Source organism: Fusarium phalaenopsidis (assembly GCF_050370095.1).
Source record: "Fusarium phalaenopsidis strain FUZ10S chromosome Unknown contig_32302, whole genome shotgun sequence".
NCBI lineage: Eukaryota > Fungi > Ascomycota > Sordariomycetes > Hypocreales > Nectriaceae > Fusarium > Fusarium phalaenopsidis.
In genome coordinates, this window is record NW_028145405.1 from 1,267,981 (window position 1) to 1,288,443 (window position 20,463).

At 56.0% G+C, this 20,463-nt stretch overlaps 5 protein-coding genes across 5 annotated transcripts; all 5 read right to left on the minus strand.

Moving 5' to 3' along the window:
• Positions 1 to 3: 3 nt before the first annotated feature.
• On the minus strand, positions 4 to 1,598 carry LRP88_07776 (uncharacterized protein; the record flags this gene model as incomplete). Its single annotated transcript, XM_083244293.1, has 2 exons — positions 4 to 71; positions 245 to 1,598. The coding sequence occupies 2 exons, from the start codon at positions 1,596 to 1,598 to the stop codon at positions 4 to 6; spliced, it is 1,422 nt and encodes a 473-aa protein (XP_083098787.1).
• A 757-nt stretch (positions 1,599 to 2,355) lies between these two features.
• On the minus strand, positions 2,356 to 3,515 carry LRP88_07777 (LysM peptidoglycan-binding domain-containing protein; the record flags this gene model as incomplete). The annotated part of the gene is made up of 3 exons (XM_083244294.1): positions 2,356 to 2,815; positions 2,864 to 3,058; positions 3,115 to 3,515. 3 exons carry the CDS (start codon positions 3,513 to 3,515, stop codon positions 2,356 to 2,358), a joined length of 1,056 nt encoding a protein of 351 aa, XP_083098788.1.
• Positions 3,516 to 4,179: 664 nt separating this feature from the next.
• Positions 4,180 to 6,864, minus strand: LRP88_07778 (uncharacterized protein; the record flags this gene model as incomplete). Its single annotated transcript, XM_083244295.1, has 2 exons — positions 4,180 to 5,406; positions 5,458 to 6,864. 2 exons carry the CDS (start codon positions 6,862 to 6,864, stop codon positions 4,180 to 4,182), a joined length of 2,634 nt encoding a protein of 877 aa, XP_083098789.1.
• A 1,688-nt stretch (positions 6,865 to 8,552) lies between these two features.
• LRP88_07779 (uncharacterized protein) lies at positions 8,553 to 10,601 on the minus strand (the record flags this gene model as incomplete). Its single annotated transcript, XM_083244296.1, has 3 exons — positions 8,553 to 9,147; positions 9,198 to 9,850; positions 9,966 to 10,601. The coding sequence occupies 3 exons, from the start codon at positions 10,599 to 10,601 to the stop codon at positions 8,553 to 8,555; spliced, it is 1,884 nt and encodes a 627-aa protein (XP_083098790.1).
• A 6,708-nt stretch (positions 10,602 to 17,309) lies between these two features.
• On the minus strand, positions 17,310 to 20,411 carry LRP88_07780 (uncharacterized protein; the record flags this gene model as incomplete). The annotated part of the gene is made up of 4 exons (XM_083244297.1): positions 17,310 to 19,859; positions 19,911 to 20,203; positions 20,263 to 20,318; positions 20,374 to 20,411. The coding sequence occupies 4 exons, from the start codon at positions 20,409 to 20,411 to the stop codon at positions 17,310 to 17,312; spliced, it is 2,937 nt and encodes a 978-aa protein (XP_083098791.1).
• Between the last annotated feature and the right edge of the window lie 52 nt (positions 20,412 to 20,463).

Genomic DNA, 20,463 nt, shown 5'->3' on the forward strand with positions numbered 1-20,463 from the left:
AGTTTAACCGTGACCCTTGTCAGCATTACCAACCTCCTCTCCACTATCGTCAAACTTGCCATTACCGCAAACTGCAAAGCCATTGTTGGAATTCCCCATGTCGTTGCTTAGAATATCACATGCCCGCATGTCTCCTTCACTCGATCTGTGAGCTCTTTTAAGCTCACCTCGTCCTGTGCGCCTACTACCAAGTGACCTAGGCTGCATCCTGACTCATCTTCGTACCAGCTCAGGATACACATACGACCTTCCTGGAACTCACTCGAAAACATGTTAATAAACTCATCCCTACGCTTCTCCACGTCAACGGCGAATGACGAAGCACAATCGAGGCCTCTGCTCGTAAAGTGCGTCCTCAACAGCGGCAGAGAACACGACCCTGTAGTCCGCACATTGAGGTCAACAACATAGAGACTCCCATCGGCATCCTCGAGCACGTCTGCGCCCGCAGGCCCGACGTAGCCGTACGACTGCAGCCATTCCGAGATCTGGGCCACCAGCGAGGAGAACTTGAGACGGAGCTCGTTCTGCTGGCGGTAGTCTATAATGCTGCCGACCCATGCCGTGTCACCCTCGATGATCTGCTCCGAGACACCGAGAAAGATGGGCCGTCGTCCTTTTTCGTTGACGAAAAAGGTTATGCCGTAGTCGCCGATTGGGTCTTGGATAAGGTCCGAGAAGAGGAGGGTCGCTGGCTCGAGGTGCGAGTTGGTCTCGTTGACGGACGAGAGCAGACGACTAAGAAAGCCTTTTCCGAGGTCGTTGATGATCCCTTGACGATCTTTTTCGGTCCTCACGATGAACGTACCCGCTCCTCCAAACGTCATCTGGTTCTTGAGCACGAACGGCAGCGGGTACGACTCGATGGCCTGGTACAACCTCAAACTCTGCTCCCTCAACCAAGTCCCACGGGCTCCCACGCAATCCCTGGGTATGACGAAGCCATCCAGACAGTTCTCGATGCAGAGCGCACAGCATGACTCGGCGATTATGGGGAAGCCCTCGACAGTGACAGCCACGCTCTTGGGCGTCGGGAGGCCAGACTCGGCGAGGGCGCGCTTCGTGTTGAGGAACCAATGTGTCTCGAGGGGTACGACGTTTTCGTACCCCTCAAGGTAGTCACTAATAGCCTTGCAGGCTACAACATCGATGTTTGCCTCCTTGATGGGGATGTACTCGGGTCCGTCGCAGAAGACGAGGGGAGGTCGCTGTGCATCCGACAGTGTGGCTAGCGTCTTGACAACTTGCTTCTGGTCATGTCTCTTGCGCTGTGATGAGGAGCCCATGTGGAAAAACATGGCAGGTGACGTGCCACACATGAAAGCATCTCGCTGGTTTAGGAGGGAGAGATACTTGATGGTCGTTATAGCGTCGTCGGCGGGAGTAATATCATGGCTGCTAGTGAAGGGGCTATCTTGATAGATGTATTTGCGGTTGGGAGGCACCTTAGGACCGAGTGTTAGAGTAGCGCTAAAGGTACCCAGGACTTGGCCGATACGCTTGTCGGCAAAGGGGCTCCCAGACTGACGGTATAAATCCGTCAGCGTAGTGTCTAGCACCACGGTGGGCAGCTTCATAGTCGTGTCGGTGACGGTCATTGTGTGAGCATGTCATTGAAAGTAACTCGATAAGAGGGGATAGGGGAGAGGTACTCTTCTATATACCTCTCCTTCTCCTGAAGCGTCATGGTTGATACTTGACAAAGCACTAGAAACATGGCAGATCTTCCTCGGAACCCGTCTTGCGAATTCTGCCATGACGACACAACACCAAGAGATGGTGATCGGATAGATTGATGTGTGGCTGTAGCACGGAAGAACTGTCTCACTCGAGGACCTGCGTAGTGTTGTGCGTGAACGAGCATACATCGTCAGTGTCAGTCAGTATTGCATAGCCCGTACGACGAAGTGGGGAACATCCTGAGCCTGTAGACTTGACACGTTCTTGCTTTCAAGGTACTCGTCGAGAATCTGAGAAGATTCATGGTGTTATGATCGACAGCCTTGATGGGGGTTTAGCTTTTGAGTCCCTTGACGGTGTGTTGGACAAGGTGCGGAGCTCGATGGATTTGGATATATCGGCATGGTGGATGTCTCGCACGGCGTTTCTCATTTGATAATTGATAAAATAAGGCTATATATGATACAAGTATAGTGACTGCCTAAGAAGAGCCAATGGCTCCTTTGTCGCCTCCTCGGGAGAATATCTCAGCTCCAGTGTTTCAAGGAACTGACCGACAACGGATGGTGTCATAGAGAACTTCCATCTCGGCCTCTGAGCAACCACGCAACTCCTTTCGCTTCCTGGCCAGCAGCAAGATATACCCAATAATCCACATCTTCCGGTCTGTTGCAATCACAGGTCATCCGGCACCAAGACATCCTGATCTGGATCAACATCAAATGGAGAGTCACCGTGAGCACCCTTCTTCCTCCTCGCCTCCTCATCAAACCTACCCTCAACATACCGCTCCGACACACAAATCGTCTCCCCCGCCCTGAAAGAGAGGTTGTCGCACCTAGACTCTATATAAGGGTTCCAGTCCACCAGCTCGCCCCTCTCAATGCCCGCGGCGGCGGCGATCGAGTCGCACGTGTCACCCACTTCGATGGCGTGGAGGCGACACGGGCTGGGGATGCAGAGCAGGCCGAAGCGGTAGAGGTTCCCGGGGACAAAGTCGAGGCCGTTGTTCCTGCTCAGGTCGCGCGTCGTGACGCCGTGCTCCAGGGAAAGGCTGAGCCAGGTGTCTTCTGGTTTGGCGTGAATGAGCTTCTTGCATGTACAGTCCCCTCCTCCGCGCCAGCAGTCGGTCACCCTGTTTCTTGTTAGTGTTTTCGTCCAACATCAGAGAGGAGGGACGGACCTAAACGAGTTTCCTTCGGGTGGGCAGTATGAACGTTGAAAAGCGTAAAGTTGAGTAGCCCTTTCTGAGGCTCTTGGGTTGAGGGGGCATGTAGCCTCGAGATGGAGCCTCCTGGACCAGCACCCGTCGCATCGCAGGTCGGTCAAGACGCGGGGGAGGCCCTTCTCCCCCAAGACGCTGCAGTATTGGCCATCACTAGAAGACGGTTAGTCAGGAATGGGATGATGTAAATGAACGAGCGTTCAACTGACGGGTTCTTGAGACATCTGCGGTTGTACGCAAAGAGAGCCAACTCGGCGCGATGATGCGGCTTCCAAGGCCGCCCAACGCCAGGCTCCTTGTACACGGCATCCCCGCAGTTGCTCCCCACGGACTGCCGATACTCGAGCAGGCTCACATAACATGAGTCGGTGCAGAATGGGTCCAGGTCGTCATCGGTGGGGAGACGGCTTCCCTCACGGTACATGGAGCCGGTTTTTATGAACTTGTTCAATTCTGGCCCGCACGCGACTTCGGCGCTGAAGGCATCGCGGCATGCGTCGTCGCCAGTTTGTCCGTCGACGAGGCCGTCGGCGAGGTTGAAAGAGGGGTTTGCTCCGGCCGCGAAGACGGCGAGGTAGAGGATGGCGCCTAAAGTCCGTAGCGAGGACATGGTCGCGATGACACGAGAGTCTCTAAAGTTGGAAGGATATCGTCAACCTGCTCTCTCTCGACTTGGAAAGGAATTATCAAGGACTAGATGAGTTGGTCGACGACATGAGATCATGTTGAAGCCCCGAGCTGAAAAGATGGCTGTGATGTGATCCCTGCTCAGGCTTGCCTAGAACACGAGGAAGGATGCGATGAGGTGGCTTAGCGAGCATGAAACCGTAAGCAGCCAATTAATTGATCCCTAGCATCACCATCTCGAGTCTCGGCCATTGCCTATTCTGGACCCTTCAACTGTCTAGTGATAATACCAGTCTTATATATTGAGTACAGTATATACTCAAACCGTGATGGCTTCACCAATGGCAACTCAGCTCAGTCACAGTATAGAGACAGGGACAGTATAGAGACAAAGATGGCAGGTAAAAGAGTGGCATAGACGCTCATCTAAATTACGCTCTAAAAACTAATGTAAGGGTATCGAGTTCATCAAAGACGCATGTGTCCACTCCTTCGTTTCCCGTGATATGAATTAGACAGACATTTCAGTTCATCCAGCGTCATACATCGATCATATAAACTTTTTCTTCTCTTCTTCACCAAGAGATTCGTCAGGGGGCATCTCGTCCATCCATCACTTCACATCACCAACGTCACGTAGCCTTGGTTCATGCCTCGGCCGTTCCGTTGGTCTGCTTCTCCTTGAGCTCCTTGAGCTCCGCCTCCAATGCCTTGATCTTCTCGAGAGCCTCGGCAGTCGCCTTCTCGGACGCCTCGCTCTTCTCCACGGCCTCCTTCTTCTCAGCCTGGATGGTCTTGACCTTGTCAAGGGCGTTGGAGAAGGCAGACTGAGCAGCCTTGGTCTTCTCCTCGGCATTAGTCTTTTCCTTCTCGAGGGCAGTGGCCTTCTCCGCCGCAGAGGTCTTCTCAGCCTCCAGAGCCTTGACCTTCTCCGCCGCTTCAGCAGCCTCCTTGTCGGAAGCCTCAGCCTTGGCGAGAGCGTCGGCCTTCTCCTTCTCCAGAGCTTCAGCCTTCTCCGTCGCCTCGGAGGCCTGCTTCTCAGCCGCCTCTACCTTGGCAATGGCATCAGCCTTCTCCTTCTCGGCAGCCTCAGCCTTGGCGACGGCATCAGCAGCCTCCTTAGCAGAAGCCTCAGCCTTAGCAGCAGCCTCGGTCTTCTCCTTCTCGGCGGCTTCAACCTTCTCGGCAGCGTCAGAAGCCTGCTTCTCAGCGGCCTCGACCTTGCCGGTGGCCTCAGAAGCCTCCTTTTCAGAAGCCTCAACCTTGGCGATAGCATCAGCCTTCTCCTTCTCCGCGGCTTCGGCCTTCTCGACGGCAGCGGTCTTCTCAGCTTCGGCAGCCTTGACCTTCTCGAGAGCCTCCTCCTTCTCAGTCTGCGCGCTGGTCTGACCAGCCTGAGCCTCCTCAAGCTTGCTCTTCAGATCAGCCTCGGTGGCCTGGGCCTCCTCGAGCTTCGTCTTCAAGCCGGACTCGGCGTCGGCCGACTTTTGCGCATCCGCTTCCAGAGTGGCGATCTTGGCCTCGGCCTCCTCAACCTTGGTCTTGAGCTCAGCTTCGGCGTCCTTGGCCTTCTGCAGCTCCGACTCGAGGCTGGCGGCCTTGGCCTCAGCTTCCTCGACCTTGGTCTTCAAGGCGGCCTCGGCATCCTTGGCTTGTTGGACCTCAGCCTCGAGGCTGGTGACCTTGGCTTGGGCTGCCTCGACCTGGGCCTTGAGCTCAGATTCAGTCTCCTTGGCCTTGGTGGCATCAGCCTCAAGGCTGGTAACCTTGGCCTCGGCCTCCTCAAGCTTGGTCTTCAGACCGGACTCGGCCTCCTTGGAGTTTTGAGAGTCAGACTCGAGGCCAGCAATCTTGGCCTGGAGGGCTTCCTTCTCCTATTTACGCATTAGCTTCTGTGAGTGAAGTTGTCAAGAGAGATTGCTTACCGCCTGGGAGGCCTTGAGGTCCTCCTCAACCTTTGTAGCATTGGTCTTGGCCTCCTCCGCTTGCTTCTCGACATCGTTCAGCTTAGCCTCCTGCTCCTCGAGCTTCTTCTCGAGAGCGGCATGCTCCTCAGTCGTGGCGGTGAGCTTGGCCTGAACCTCGGCGGTCTCCTTCTTGGCGGCCTCCAATTGAGCGGCTTGCTCCTCGCTGGACTTCTTCTGGGTCTCCTCGGAGTCAGCGAGCTGCTTCTTGACGGCCTCAAGGTCGCTGGAGAGACCGTCGTGGGTGGTCTGCAGGGCACTGTGCTTCTCCTGCCACTCGGAAGCCTCCTTCTGGGCAGCCACCAGCCCGGCAGAGGAGTCACTCTTAAGTGCCTCGTTGTTCTTCTCCAGGGAAGCAACCTTCTCCTTGAGTTCAGCCAGCTCCTTCTCCAGGGTCTGGTTAGTCTGCTCGAGGGCGGCGTGCTTGGTCTGGAGCTCGGCAAGCTCAGCCAGCTGGGCCTTGAGTGATGAGAGCTCACTCTCGGAATCCGTCTTGAGCTTGTCGTGTGTTTGCTGAAGGGCAGCAGTCTTCTCCTCAGCCTGAGCCAGGTCGGTCTTGGCGGAGGAAAGCTGAGCGTCGGACTCCTCCTTGAGCTTGTCCAGAGACTGCTGAAGGGTGGCGTACTTCTCCTCGGATCCGGCCAAGGCCTTCTTCTGCTCATCCAGAGCGGAGACAGCGGCAGCCAGGTCGGTCTCGAGCTTGTCGTGAGTCTGTTGAAGAGTGATGTACTTTTCCTCGGTGCCTGTCAGGGCCTTCTTGCCCTCGTCGGCAGCGCTGGAGGCGGCGGTGAGGTCACCCTCGAGCTTGCTGTGGGCCTGCTGCAGGGTCTGGTTCTTCTCCTCAGCCTCGGTGATCTGAGCCTTGAGGGTGGCAATCTCCTTGTTGAGGGCAGACTCGAGGGCCTCGCGGGCCTCCTTGACCTCGGCGAGCTCGGCCTTGAGAGCGGCGAGCTGGTCGACGATGGACTGCTTCTCCTGCTCCAGAGTCTTGAACTTGTCCTCGAGGGCAACCAGCTCGGCCTTGGCGGCGTCGAGCTCCTGGGCGCTCTGGGAGGCGGCTTCCTTGGTGCTGCGAAGCTGCTCGGAAGATGTGTCACCGCCCTTCTTGAGCTCGTCCTGCAGGATGGCGATGCGAGCGTGGGTCTCGTCGAGAGCCGACGAGGACTGAGCCTCGAGCTCCTTGATCTTTTTCCTCAGGTCGTCGACATCCTGAGAAACTGTTGTGCACTCCCTCTCCTTCTTGCTGAGGTCCTCCTCGAGGACCGAGATGGTCTCTTCCCGGTCGGCGAGCTTCTTCTCGAGCGCCTGTCGCGCGGCGATGGAGTCTTCACCGCTACTGCCTGAGAAAGAAGATATGACACCGCCCATGTCGATCAGATTTTGATTATGGGTCCTGGGGGTATGATGATGAGGGGAGGAGAATGAATACGAAAGGAAAGAAGAGAGGAAGAGGAAAAAGCTATGAGAGGCTTAGGAATTTGCAAGAGGTGAGAGGTAGGTAGGTTGGGCTGCAGACGGGAAGCCTTTCTTTTTTTTTTTTCACTCAATGGGATGGAGGGCGGCTGCGTAGCTTTAGGTACCTTGTGGTTGGTGGTGCAGTGGAGGCGGCGGCGGGTAGGTAGCGTTAGGTCAGGTATGAGGTCGGGTGGTGGGCTGCCCGCCTGCTGTGCTGGCCTTGGCCTGGATATGGATGGATCAATGGCGGCTAGCTAGCCCAGGTCCCGTCCAAAAATCGTATCAGGCCTCTCCTTGGGTGATAAATTTCTCGGGCGGTCACCTCGGTGATAAAATGAATGGCTGGGCCGTGCTCGGTAAGGCAACATTGAATGCCAAGCGGGATTCACGGCCTTAGTTTGGCCCTTTTGGGTCTGAAATGTTCGACTTGTCCATATCAATGCATCTGTTGCGGTCCCTTGTGGGGGGTTTTGGTTGCTCGACATGTCACCGTCTGCCGCGTAGACAGCAGAGCTTTCTCGACACCACCACCCATGGCAGGGTAAGAGTCATGATGGAGGGGAACCACCAGCTTCTCCCAGCTTCTATCAAACACTCTCAAACCCCTCCTCGACCCTCGATTGCAAACATACGATAACCGAATTACCACCTCGCAGCCTTGCCCCGAAAGAATCCTTGGACAATCCCCCACGGTCCCGCTCCATGAACAGTCACATCTAGCTAGCACCGCTACATCACCCGACTCATAGCCCCGGTCTGCTCCTCTCCTTCTCCTCCTCCTCAACAACAACCCTGTGCAAAGGATGGCTGGCATTGCGAATCGTTGACTATTTCGTCATCATTGGACCTTCATCTAGCCCAGCCCGCCCTTTTCACATGTCGGGCTGGCCCTCGTCATTCCCTGCAGGTGCCCGAGGACAGGCGAGGCTGTCCGTCCGTGCCCGAGTCCATCCATGTCAAGGTCCAGAGAGGTGGAGTGAAACTTTTTGATAACCGAACACAAACAATCAGAGATGCTATGTATGCCTATATGCCATTATAACCCAACCAAATCAAACCAAACCCAACAAACCCAAGCCATGTTCTTCATTGTCCTGCCTTTCGGCCCTCTTTTCGCCTTTTCGCCAATCCCTCTGTCTTTCCGTCCGGCCGTCCGTTGTTCGGCCTGGTCCGGTCCGTCAAATAACCCCGGCACAGTTCCATATCCTGCCGGGTCCGTCACCCTCCCTTTTGCTTTTTGCCCGGTCCATCAGACTCCATGCGCTTTCATTTCATGGACTCGTCATTACATGTTGCAGATCAAATCATAGTGTGGTAAAAAACAATGCGAGCGTAACAAGAGGGGAGTGCGTGCTTGCTGCAAAGTCTTTGAGAGAGCCGTCCCCAGGACCACCGTTCATAGTGTCCTGGAGCAGGTCATCAACAGCATCCGACATCGTGGTCGAGGCTTCTTCCCATTTTCAGGGTAAACCAAACAGCAATCCTCTGTTTCTAGAGGATTCGGCCGCCTCTATTTCTAGAGGAGCACCAGTAGCTGACTGATGGTATGGTTTGAGCCGTTGAACGTATGTGAAGGGTACCATCCCAGAACCCTCAGCTACTCATCTAAAGGTAGCTCGAAAAGGGCCTTCAACCTTGATGTCCTTAATTCCCTCGGGCATCAGCCGCAGCCACTCGTTCCAGCTCTCGAGGTTGACATTGTCGTCGTCCAGACGAATCGACAGATGCAATTGCGGACTGTTCTCGTACGACGAGAAACTGCTGCGCATCGGGCTGTTTTGGTATACCGGCGACAAGAAGATTGACGGAAGTCTCGAGTTACCCGACATCATCATGTGCAGCGGCGAGGGGAAGCTAGTTACCACCTCTTGCTCTGGGTTCTTGTCCTGTACCATCTTGGCATAGTGGGAGAACAGGTTTGCGTGCAGCTCAGCGGCCGAAAGGGGGCTCAACCGTGCTGCCCTGACTCGAAGTTGCTCAGCCAGAGCTCGTGTGAAGGCGCACCGATCGAGGCCATAGAAGTGCTCCTCCGACACCGACGCTGCCAGCAGCTCCAGGACGCCTTGCTGTCGAACCATACGGGATGATGGATAGTACGCCGCATCCATGATGATGAGAGTATCGGCTCGAGCCTCCTCTAGGGTCTGCTGAATTCCACCCCATCGGATTGTCGAAGCCCGTTCTGGGTCTCTCGAACTACACTCATGTTAGCACCAAGTTGAAAGGATCACATGTGATATCCTTACCTCGCCAAGACCATCTCGCGATTGCCGTCTAGATATGTATGTCCGGCATAATAGACAATCTTCAGGACATCGCGTTCATCACGGTCCTCGGCAAACTCGTTGAGCTGTCGCGAAAGCCACCTCCAGGAGCTCTTGCAGCCGTCAGACGACGAGGGTATTGTCTGAACCTGGAAGCCATAATGGTAGTACTTGTCAAAGACCTCACCAAGCTCCCGAACAGCCGAGTGAATCGTAGACACGTCCTCATCGTCCTGCCAGAACAGAAACAGGACCTGGACCGAGGTGTACCGGTCTCGGCTTGGGGTGGAGAGCATGCGCCCCACGTTAGTCTGAAGGTCGTTCTTAAAGCTCTCAATACCTGGCAACGACAACGACTTCTCGAGGCGAGGACCCGATGGCAGCGGAGTGCGGATTCTAGCATCGCTCAACGGAGGCCGGCCGGGTTGATGAGAAGAGGGAGGGTTCGAATCAATATCCATCTCTTGAGGGTCGTGGGCGAACAGGGACTGGACGTTGGCGACGGCGGGGGCGGGGCTCAATGGCCGGCCAGCAGCGGCGAGGGAGGGCGCGATGTCCTGGATAGTCGGGCTGTGGGATCGATGAAACTTGGAGACTACGTCCTCCCATGTCATGTTGTGGTGACTGGGGTGGCACTATATTAAGAGGAAGCCAGTGTTGGCATGTAAGTCGACAATTGACACGGGAGAGATAATAACAAGGGTTCGGTCAAGCGCAAGTGCGCATCTTGCAGGGCAGGCAATGACTTACAGCAACTCTGCGCCTCCGGCAATCATTGCAAGCACCGAGCTTCCTGATGAGTGCGGCGCGCTCTCTAGACTGCTGGGAAAGGGGCCCGGTCCGTCTCCTGCTCGTGCGGCGGTTGTTAGAGACGTCGGAGCCATCCTTTACAGAGAAAATAGACTGGTGCAGGTTAGGAGAGGTGTCGGCACTGTACGATGTGTTGTTGGTCTCCGTGGAGGCCAAGGTAGCGGTAGTGGCCTGCGTCGAGATGGAGGAGCATGTGTCCTTTCTCAGAGGCGGAGTGACTGGGTGGAGGTGGTGGTGAGAGTGCTGCTGCTGATGCTGCTCAAACGTATAATGCGCCGGCGAGGTGGGCGACGGCTGGCGGAGCGGGGGAAGCTCATCGGGGTTTTGCGGGAGGCAGTGAGAGGGTGCAGAAGCGGCGGCGGCGGCGGCGAGAGCAGCAGGCAGCGAAACGGGAGGAGCAGACGGCGAGGAGATAGGCGGCAGCACGGGAGTTGGAGCGGTCTCGGAGACGGAGGTCGGCTGCGAGGGCGACGGTGATGGCGGAGGCTGCGGTTGCTGGTGCTGGTGTTGGTTGATGGGCGCGACAGCGGAAGCTGGGAGAGGAGCCTCGGCCAGGCTATGGGCGACGGTGTTCATGGCTAACAGTGCAGGGAGATAGGACAGGCGCGTTGAGAAATCAAACGCCCATTATCTCGGAGGGGAAGATGCTGAGGGGAGGAAGAAGAGTCGAGCGGGCGGGAGGCGGCTCGCAGGCGTCAAAATACCGTGCCAATCGATGAATTGGCTAAAGCCGAAGCCGTGATAGGTCGTAGCCGTTAGGTTTGTTGCGCGCGGGTGTGCGAATTGTGTAGGCGCAGGCGCAAGCGTACGGCGCAGGTAGGCCGTGAGCGATGCGTTGAAGTGTGCGTTGAAATAGATTTGACCCCACCAAGAGGCGCGTCCAAGTCGAGTAAAGAGGATCGCAGGCGGGACAGGGTATTGCTGCACTGTTCTGCAGGATATAGGGACCCGTCTCCGATGCGAGGTAGTATGAAAGAAGAGGATAGAGCGGGTGGTGAGCGTCGAGGTTAAACAAAGAGGGGCTTATTGGTGGATAGGTAAGGCAGGTCAGGTAGGCTGGATGACTTGTGACGGCAAGGCAGAACAACCTGAGTGAGGACAGGAATGGAGACGCAGTGTAAATGGGGCTTGTCGGGCGGCGGGCAGTTCAATTGAACGCAACGTAGCCCAGGGCAGCAGTAGAATTGGTAATTGGAACGGTAATGGCAAAGCCGGGGGCGGGCAGCTCAAGCAAACAAGGCGAACAAATTGCAGCCTCCTCGGGTGGGCGCGCAACGCACGATGGCGACTCAGTGGAGGAGGTGGATGACAATTCCGTCCCCGGGTCGGTCGCAGAAGAGGCGCGCGGATTCGGTTTTCGGGCGTGCTAGGTGCGTAGTAATTGGAGGGAGCCCCGGAGTCGGGTCAAGACAGCGAGCGGGCGGAGATGGTAGTCGTATATACGAGAGGGCCGGGCTCTGTGTGGTTGTATAACTGGCAGCTTACTCGGGTTGGATAGATATGCAGACTTCTCTGTTGCAGGTAGACGTCGACAACTCGTCAAGGTGAGTGAGGAGAGCAACGGTGAGAGGAAAGCAGCTCGAGGTCAGTCCGCTGAGTTGGCCGAGGAAATGGGTTGGTAAAGAGAAGGAAGAGAGAGGTTCATGGAAAGAGACCGAGAGAGTTCCGTCTTCGCGAAGACGACCTAGCAGTTGGGAGTGGCGTGTGATAACGGAGGTGGAAGGGCGTGGGATGGGAATACCTAGGGGGAGGAGTAGGGCGAGCGAGTGGGAAGGGGGTGGGCGGAACCTGGGCACTGGGCGGCAGAGAGGAGCCCAGTGCATGCGGTGACAGTGTCAGAGCAGAGGGGGAAGTGGACTTCCCCGGAGGCCTAGGCCCAAGTATCAGCACACGGCAATTGTATGGAGGTGGTACTTGCAGCCGAGAATAAGGGACCGGCCCGGGAATCAAATCAACTTTGGGGTAGAAACGAGCCACGGCGGGGGGACCTGAGTGTGGCCTGGGCTGCTGGCTGTAGTGGTCACTGGACTCTCAGGTGGGCTCAAGGTCAGTCGAGGTCAAGGCTGTCCGGCCGGGCTCACGGTGCCGGGGAGGAGGAATACCGACGGGAGATGCCAAGTTGACCGTACCGTGTTTGGTCCCAAGATTGGATGTCCAGGAGAGTGGTATTCCGTATCAGTCGGTGATGGCATCTGCCCAGGTGGTAAGTTCACAGAGAGACGATTGGCTCGGAAAGGCTCAGACCCAGGGCGACGGGCCAGGAAATACCGACAAGAGACCGCCGAAGTCCTGGGATGGATGAATGGATGAATGGAAAGATGGGGATGCAAAATGGGGGTCCTCCAAGGTGAGACGATTTAGGCTAGACCCGGCTACAGCATCCCGGCCGAGTACAGTACGTACCACAGTGAGATTTCTCAGCGACAGCGCCTCTTGATGTACCTCTGTACTGTACCTACGGGCGGGCTGTACCGCACCAACGGCCTGCGCCTGCACCTGCACATTGGGGCATCCATTCAGCCAGAGACATCAGTCGCAGAACCTGGTCTTTGTTTTTTTTCTCTTCCCTTTGAAAAGGAACATCCAGTCTCGCGTCTCAAGGCTAGGACCTTTTCAGTCCAATACGCTTCCCGCAAGGGTCACACCAGGTGGCGCCGCGATGGCGGCTCTGGCGGCAATCCTCAACTCCAGAATGTGGGCAGGTGGGCTTAATCTTTCTACTTTAGCTCTGCAACGCACCTACCAAACCTGCCGCTGATGGTGTTCCTCTGGCTCCAGCTCCAGCTCTGCACATCACTTGAACTGTCTCCATGGACTTTCCTCGGGTTTGCTTTCTTTTTTCTCTCTCTTAGACTTGCACCGCTTGTTCGTCTCAACCCGTCCCACTTTGACTTGCAGTCAATCGTCAACGGACCTCCTCCGAGACGGGATCCATATCTCACTGAGGGGTCTCCAAGAAGCGGTTCCAAGCCCAACTCCAGATATGTCGATATCAACCGGACAGCAGCCATTGGCACACAGCAGCAGCCCAGGTAAAGCAGTCAGGCGAGGCGATATCGGGGGCTCTTCCAAGGCCAGGATCTCGGTAGGGGTTGCCATGACCCGGCACGGGATTCCATCTTTCACTCCCGACCGAATACAACCCTCCTTCGACTATCGAATACCGTACCGGTCTGGCCGAGCCACATAATTCCTCCGAAAGGTCGTGATATGCCTGCCGTTGGAGGCTCATCTTGAGAAACCTTTCGGCTACAGAGCACCCCGGCTTGTCAGCAAACAGGCCTGGGGAGGAAGCCATGAACAATTGCACTTTGCCCGGTCGACATCCGTCTCCCCGTTGCACGCCTGCTGTACTCCAGATTCTGCAATGTAAGTACATATGTACCTGTGCCTTGAAGCCTGTCTGTTCTGTCATGGATGAGATGAATGTGAGGTAGGGCAGTCTGTGTGTGACCAGCACCACGGGTTGACCGAGGCCTGGTCCCTGCTCGCCGCATGGCCTGCCCATGGCACTTGATGCTCCCCCAAGGGGATCTGTGCAAGGGGCCCGTCTACGTTCCGTACAGGGCAGCTGTCTGGCATCTCGCCCAGGTCGCTCTATGTTGCCCGGAGGTGCAAGACCGAGCACAGACTCTCAAGCCCCAAATCTCACTCAACGTCACAGGCTCGCAGCGGACACGGCTCTATTCATCACGTTGTTATTATCTCTCTTGTTCCGCAAGCGAAGATGTGCTGTCCTATCTGCTCCCTTTCCGCCTTTTCAAACTCTCGGGTCATGGATCCATGCCGTTCAGTCATCAATCGTTAAAGCTCCGAAATCGCCGTTGCTCTCATGATGCTCTTGTCACCTCTTTGTCTTTGTCGAGCTCTTGACACCCACAGCGAGAGATAGCTGTGACCGGGTGCCTTCACCGGCCGGTGCTCTGCGGCCAGCCTCACCGGCGCCTGCAGCTCCGATAGGCCGAAGCGGGATGTGCTTGCATGAGTGCGCCTCTGAATCTGTGTCGACCGACAACCTAGAGACAGAACTTCTGCCGTCATTATCGTTCCTGTCCTCTGCCCGCATCCGCGCTATTTTTACTTCACCCACCCGTCCATTTACCGTTGCCACCCAACATCGACCTTCATCTCTCACCCCGTCCTCACCTTGTCCCCAATGCCTCGGTGCCTGGCTCTAGAACGCCCTAGGATGGCTGCTGGCAAGAGATCACCTGGCTGGCTCGATGGTGGTGACATCCCCAGATGTCTTGAGCTGGACCCTGGTTACCACAATGCATGAGGAATTCAGACACCATCATGACTCCCCTGGCCCCCACTCTCATCTTAGACACGATGCTCGGGCCCATTGACATGAAGACAGATCCCAGCGAAATACCCCATACGTCGACATCAGCCTCCGCTCCCGAAACCAAGACAGATTCATGTGCCATCAGCCTCGAGAACTTATCCGCGGCTAAGCATTGAGCTACCAAGGCCAAAGGCCGTCAGAGGGCCCTTCTCGACGCACCTACCACCACCCCTACTGCGCGTTCTAGCTTAGCTCCCCCAAGTGTCTCCATACCTCCACGCCTGTGCCCCACGCCCGCATGTTCCATAGGTGCGCCTCCATTGAAGGAGCTGGCCGTCTCCAGCCCATCTCCATCCCAACGTCCAAGGAAGAACCAAGCATCCAGAGAGAAAACCACTCAAAACGGGAACCGCACGAGGTTGTTGTCGTTCGCCGCCCTCCGCCGCCCCGTTTCGGGCTCGGTGAGAAGGGCGACGGTAGGGTCGAAGCTAACGTTGATATTCGGCTCTGACCTCGGGAAGCAGGCAGCCGAACCCAATTACAGTTAGGTAGTCATATAGACACCCTATCTGGCACTAATAAGGGAGGCTAGGCGAAGGGAGCAGGGCGATGCATCTTGAACGGCGGCGGGTTATTTGATGACGGTTGTTAGTGACGGGACGTTATTTCTTTGCAGAACTGGCAGACACATGGCTGGCCGTCCATCATCCGTCATCCCGTCCCTCCCTCTATCCCCCAATATCTCCCGAAGGAGCAAAACGAGCCCTCGACGCGCACACACACACTCACGCACGCACGCACACCCTCCCACAGTACGAGTATGCATGACAGACCTGCACGCCGCCTTGCCAGCCACCAACCGGGTCAAGACTCCTGTTGAGGAAGGGAAGGGAACCTGAGGCCACGGACGGGATATGTGTGACAGCAATCGGTGTCGTTCTGTTACCTAACAACTCAATGGCAGTTCTATCTTGTGTCAATTACACACGGGCAAAGGAGCCAACATGGCGCCCGTTCGCGGATGTTTGCGTGCGCGCATGGACGACGGGCGGCCGGTGGTCTAAGTCCGCAATGGACGACCGGACTCGTCAACAAGAGACGCTGGATCGGCTCACCTCACCCCAGGATTTGTTACCAGAAGGCGTCGGCAGCCAGGGGTGCTCTGCCAAGGAGCCAGGAGCTCATCATGACCAGGGGTTCTTACAGGCCAGGACAAGGGATGAATTCTCCGCCCCCGTGCCCGTGAGCAAGAGAAGGCCCAGTCTTTTGTTCTTTTTCTCTGTACTAAAGCAGCACCAGCAGCAGCCCCGGTCCCTTCCAGGACAGATTCACCGAGGTTAATACCTTGGGTCTTGGCGGCCATGTCTTGCACACCAGGCACTCTCATCTATCGCGTCCCCAGAACAACGAGACAAGAGAGGACAGGGCAGGGCAGGAAACCCCCCAGACAAGATACCTGGGATGCGCACAAAGCGAGCACGAGCTGCTGCGTAGATATCCGACCGCCACATGGTCGCACACATCGTCGGTGGCGGCATACCACATGGCCATGATGGCCTCATCTCATGCCCATGGCGGCATTTGCAGCAACTCCAAGCCCATGCATGATGCCATTATTTATGTACTCTTATTTCTTGGGCGTCTCAGGTCCCCAGGTCTAACACAGAAAAGAAGAATGTCAGCACACTCACCCGCCCGCACACACACACGGACACACACGCACAGTGAGAGAAACCCGAAATCTGGTCGGGTTTTCACCCCCCCAAGTCTGCCAGGTCCCGGGCCTTCACCGAGATCCCCTCGCGAGACATCACCAGATCTGACCCCACTTTTCTGGGCCTTTGGCTTCTGGTTGCCCAATGCTCGACAGCTTGATTCATTGACGCCGCATCCCCATGCCCGTGATGGACCGGGATAGCACCCGACTTGGACCTGGGCTGTCGGGGTCGGAGGGTGTGGTACGTACCTCCCGGACATGTACCTGCTCGACAGCCAATCGCCGCTCCGGCGACATCGGGGCCTTTCACCGACGCAACGCGATCCAAGCCGAAGGGACGAGTTCGGTATCCGTGCCTGACCTGTCTGTTTCTGGCTTCACCGTCTCACCACTTTTCGAATCACCTGGTACGCTTTTGTTGTCTAGCCTATTATTAAGCGTTGAGCCTCGGAGTTGCAACCTTTGACTGGACCCTTCACCTTGGCTTGGCCTGGCTTGACTCGCGTCATGGATGGATGGATGGACCGTTGTCTGTCTCCTTGACGTGCATCAGGAGTTGTCACATCTCAGGTTTCCGGTCGCCTGTCTCTGTTTTGCTTGCTTGCTTGCTTGCTTGTTTGTCTTGCCTCTCTGTCAAGCTTAAACCGTTCGGACCTTGATCCCGGGCTTATCTCCGGTCCTGACTCCCGAGGTCTATGGCCGGAGTGGATGAGGCTCGTCTCATCGGGCTAATTCAAGACCGAGAGAGATGCCGGGTCGTTGACATAGGTACGTACCGACATCCATCCCCGTCCATTTTATGCAGTATTTGCATTGCTGGTGTGTGCCTCGATGATCCCTCTCATTTGCAGGCTCTCTACATGTGTGTCTGCCTTTAGCTTCTGCAGAGCCGTCCTCGATGGTGTGCAGCACACGGTGGAAGCGGTTGAAGCAGTGTAGATCGGTGCCACTTGTTCCGCCACAATATGCTCTGAATCGAGTGCAAGCAGACACATCACTAACTGGTCTGCCAGCTTTGACGAATATCGTTGTGATACGTATCGTATCGGATCGGGCCAGGTCAACAACGGTGCCGTCTTACTGCTGGCTTTGTAAATTGCAAGTCCATATGCCCAACCAGCCTTACGTGGCACCCCGAGGTGCCTATTGTTCCCAACCATGACTCGTCTCTGTGCCTGACGAGGAGATATCAAACCAATTCCCAACACGATACATTAAGTTACAAGCATAACAGGAAGCTTCCTCAGTGAAGCACCAATCCGAGCCGAAGGAGTCAGACTCACCACGTCTGGTCCTTTGTCCAAGGAGAGCTCAGGAACTCGCCCCTGTCGTCCCTCGAGTACCCAATCTCATCCCGCTTGTCGTCTACAAGCCTCCCCCACTCGAGCAGCAGCCGGAACAGGTAGATGTCCATGTCCCTCTCGCCCAGCGCCTCGGCCGCCCACCGCGCCCCCTGCCGAGCGATCCACCGTGCGTCCTTGGCCCTCGCCTTCATGTCGGTGTCTCGCCCGTTGAGGTAGGCCCTCTTGTGCGTGCCTGCAAAGTACGACAGCGTCGTGTGCAGGCCTTGGTAGCGCGTGTCGATGGGGACAAAGTGCAACCACGGCATCAGCCGGTCCGTACACCACGTGCGGAAGAGCGTCGACACCATGGGCACGCTGCTGGACCGGAGAGTGCGGACAAGGTCGGGGGACGGCCCGCCGTCTTCGTCCAGGAGGAGGATGAAGCGGTACTCTAGCGGATCCTGGTCCTGAGCCTCGTCCACAATGCCATATGTTTGGTTAATGAGGACACAGTTTGGTCCGAGACAACCCGTGTAGTTGTTCATGCCCACGCTGAAGGGGGTCGCGAGGTTTGCTTCTGTGACGGGCACCCTTTCGTGTCGATACTTGGTGTCGTCTTTAGCGGTTGGCAAGATCATGGTGACCTTGTCATGAGGGTTCTGGTTTCCCAGAAGATGAAGCAGTCGAAATTTGTGGTTTCCGCGCAAGGCCTGGTCACTGATAGGACCTTGACCGGTCTGGCCTCGCCAGAACATGGCATCGTAGCGGCGGTCAAAATCCCACTTCATATCCGGCTTCGAATCGAGAGGCCGGGGAAGGGGGATGAGGATATCTTGGAACGGCTCCGTCTTGGAGCCTCCAAACAGGGGTAGCAGCTGCCGGATCGGCTCTGCGTGAGGGCTCGAGAGGGACATGCCGTGAAGGTACTTGAGGTCTGGCTGGGAACAGTACTCGAGAGATCGCTCCCAGTTCACCAAGATCTGCCCCTTGGAATGCCTTCGCACACAGGAAGAGCAAAACTCGCCAATATTCCAGTGGGGGGTTATCCGGGTCTTTGATCCAGGAGGGCAGGCCTCGACCTGCATCTGGCGATAGTCGGACGGGGAGATGAGAGAGTACGGTGAGTATCCCTTTCCAAATACCGGTTCTTGAGTTGATGCTCTAGAGTCGAGCACTTCTTCAGTTTCATTTCCACCATCTACAGATCTCTTGGAAATGAGGTTCACAATCGGTGTAAGGTCAGCTCGGCTCTGCCCCTTGGCATTCTCCCACGACGGAAGGATCCGTGGCGTAGGTTCCAGATTGACAGGAAAGAGAAGATCGGGAAGAAACTTGGCAAACTTGTTGATGGATTCCACGAGGTGATCCAATGCCTCAGCGTCAGGGCCCACAACATCAGGAGCTCGAGACGCCTTGCCCTCGTAGACAGTGATTGTGTGAACTCCTGGGAGTTTTGCCAGCATGACGGCCCTCTGGCGCAACTTGGCTGGCGGAACTGCCAGGAATGGCTTGAGATCTCTGTCGATCTGGTCGAATTGGTCAATGACGGTGGTGTTTTGAGCAAACTCGAACCAGTCGGCGAAGCCTGGGGGCGGATCACGGCCCTCGTGGCGTTCCTTGTAGATCCTGTGAGCGACGGGGAGACTACCGCTCATAGAAGCGTGCTGAAGCCATCGGTCATGTCTGATGTTTGCCCTAAAGACGAGATCGTCGATAGGATGGCGCTTGTTAAAGGTCTGCGGTTGTTGAATGGTGATGTAGATGCTGGTCCCCACAACTAGACCAACAAGTAAAGCAGTGAGCATGAAGCGCCGAACAAAGATGACGGAGCGAAGGTCATGGCAGTATGTAAAAATGATCATGCCAAATGCCACGAGCCAGAGCGGCATGATGGCAGGGAGCCGCGAGGGGTGCAGATAATCTCCATACGAGAAGATGTTCTCGCACGCCTTTGCCGTACCGACGAGAAAGGTGATGATACTGGATGGTGTAAGGGGCGATGTCTCACAGACCCAGAACGCGGCAGATATCATAAGCGTTGCAAAGGCGAAGCTGTCAACGATGATGTCGAAGCCGTACAAGAAGCCGAATCCTGTATGGAGAGATGAAGATCCCCTGAGAAGCCTGCTTCCAACCCAAACGCAACCCATTGACAGAGCCGATAGAACTAGAACCGTTCCCAAAGTCCTCAGACGAAGCTTGGCCGTCCGCGACCAAGCCAGTAGTCTCCATAGTAGGATGACGATTAGGGTATCCAGCATGAGCCCGACGCACTGAAGGAGCAGAGTGGTCCTCTTGCTCTCAATCAAGTCGAAGCAGTAGTACGTCGAGCGCGTCATCTGGCCGACAGCAAAGTACGTGCCCGTCGCAAACGTCAATACGCTTGACACGGCCATGGTGAGGACGACCCGAGGCCCGCTGAACCAGTCTATTAGGTCGTCAAAGCACGAGCGCCAGGGGTCATCCGGATCCTCTGGGGGAGGGAAGCCCCATTTCCGACGGGTGTTGAAGATTTCATATGCAAAGATGAGGACGCAGAGAAAGGACTGCGGATATGTCAGTCTTCAGGGGTGTTGTAGGAGTCAAGGGCAGCATACCTCGAGACCTGGAGTCGAGCATTGCTGCTGGTAGTTTACACGGTGAAAGATTTCCAGTCTGAGAACAATGCAAAGAACTAGGACAGGAAGTGAGAGACGTCGTGGCCGCTTTGGCTGATGGGCATTGGGGCCATTAAGAGCGGCATCTGCAGCACCATCCAGCAGAGACACCTCACGACGGTGTCTGGCAAAGCGTCCATCTGCACCAGGAAGCCACTTTGTAAAGCAGCTCGCACCGTAGCAAATGATGCCAGAGAGGAGAAACAAAAGGAATGACGATAGACGAGGGCTCTCTAAAGGGAGTTCACATGTGAGCCTCTCATGCCAAGACAAGGGTTGGTTGCAGACTAACCAGTTAGAGAATGCCGTTCCAGAGTCTGAGAGATGTAAAAGAATGACAAGGCGGCGCTGATTAATGAGAAATTAGTTTCAGATGTGGAAATTTTGACATTGGGGGGTATACCAGAGGCCGAATAGTTGAACGACCCAATTCTGAGCCATGATGCTGATGGGAGGGCCTCGGGCCGCGTTTTCAGGGCCGGGATATCGCGAA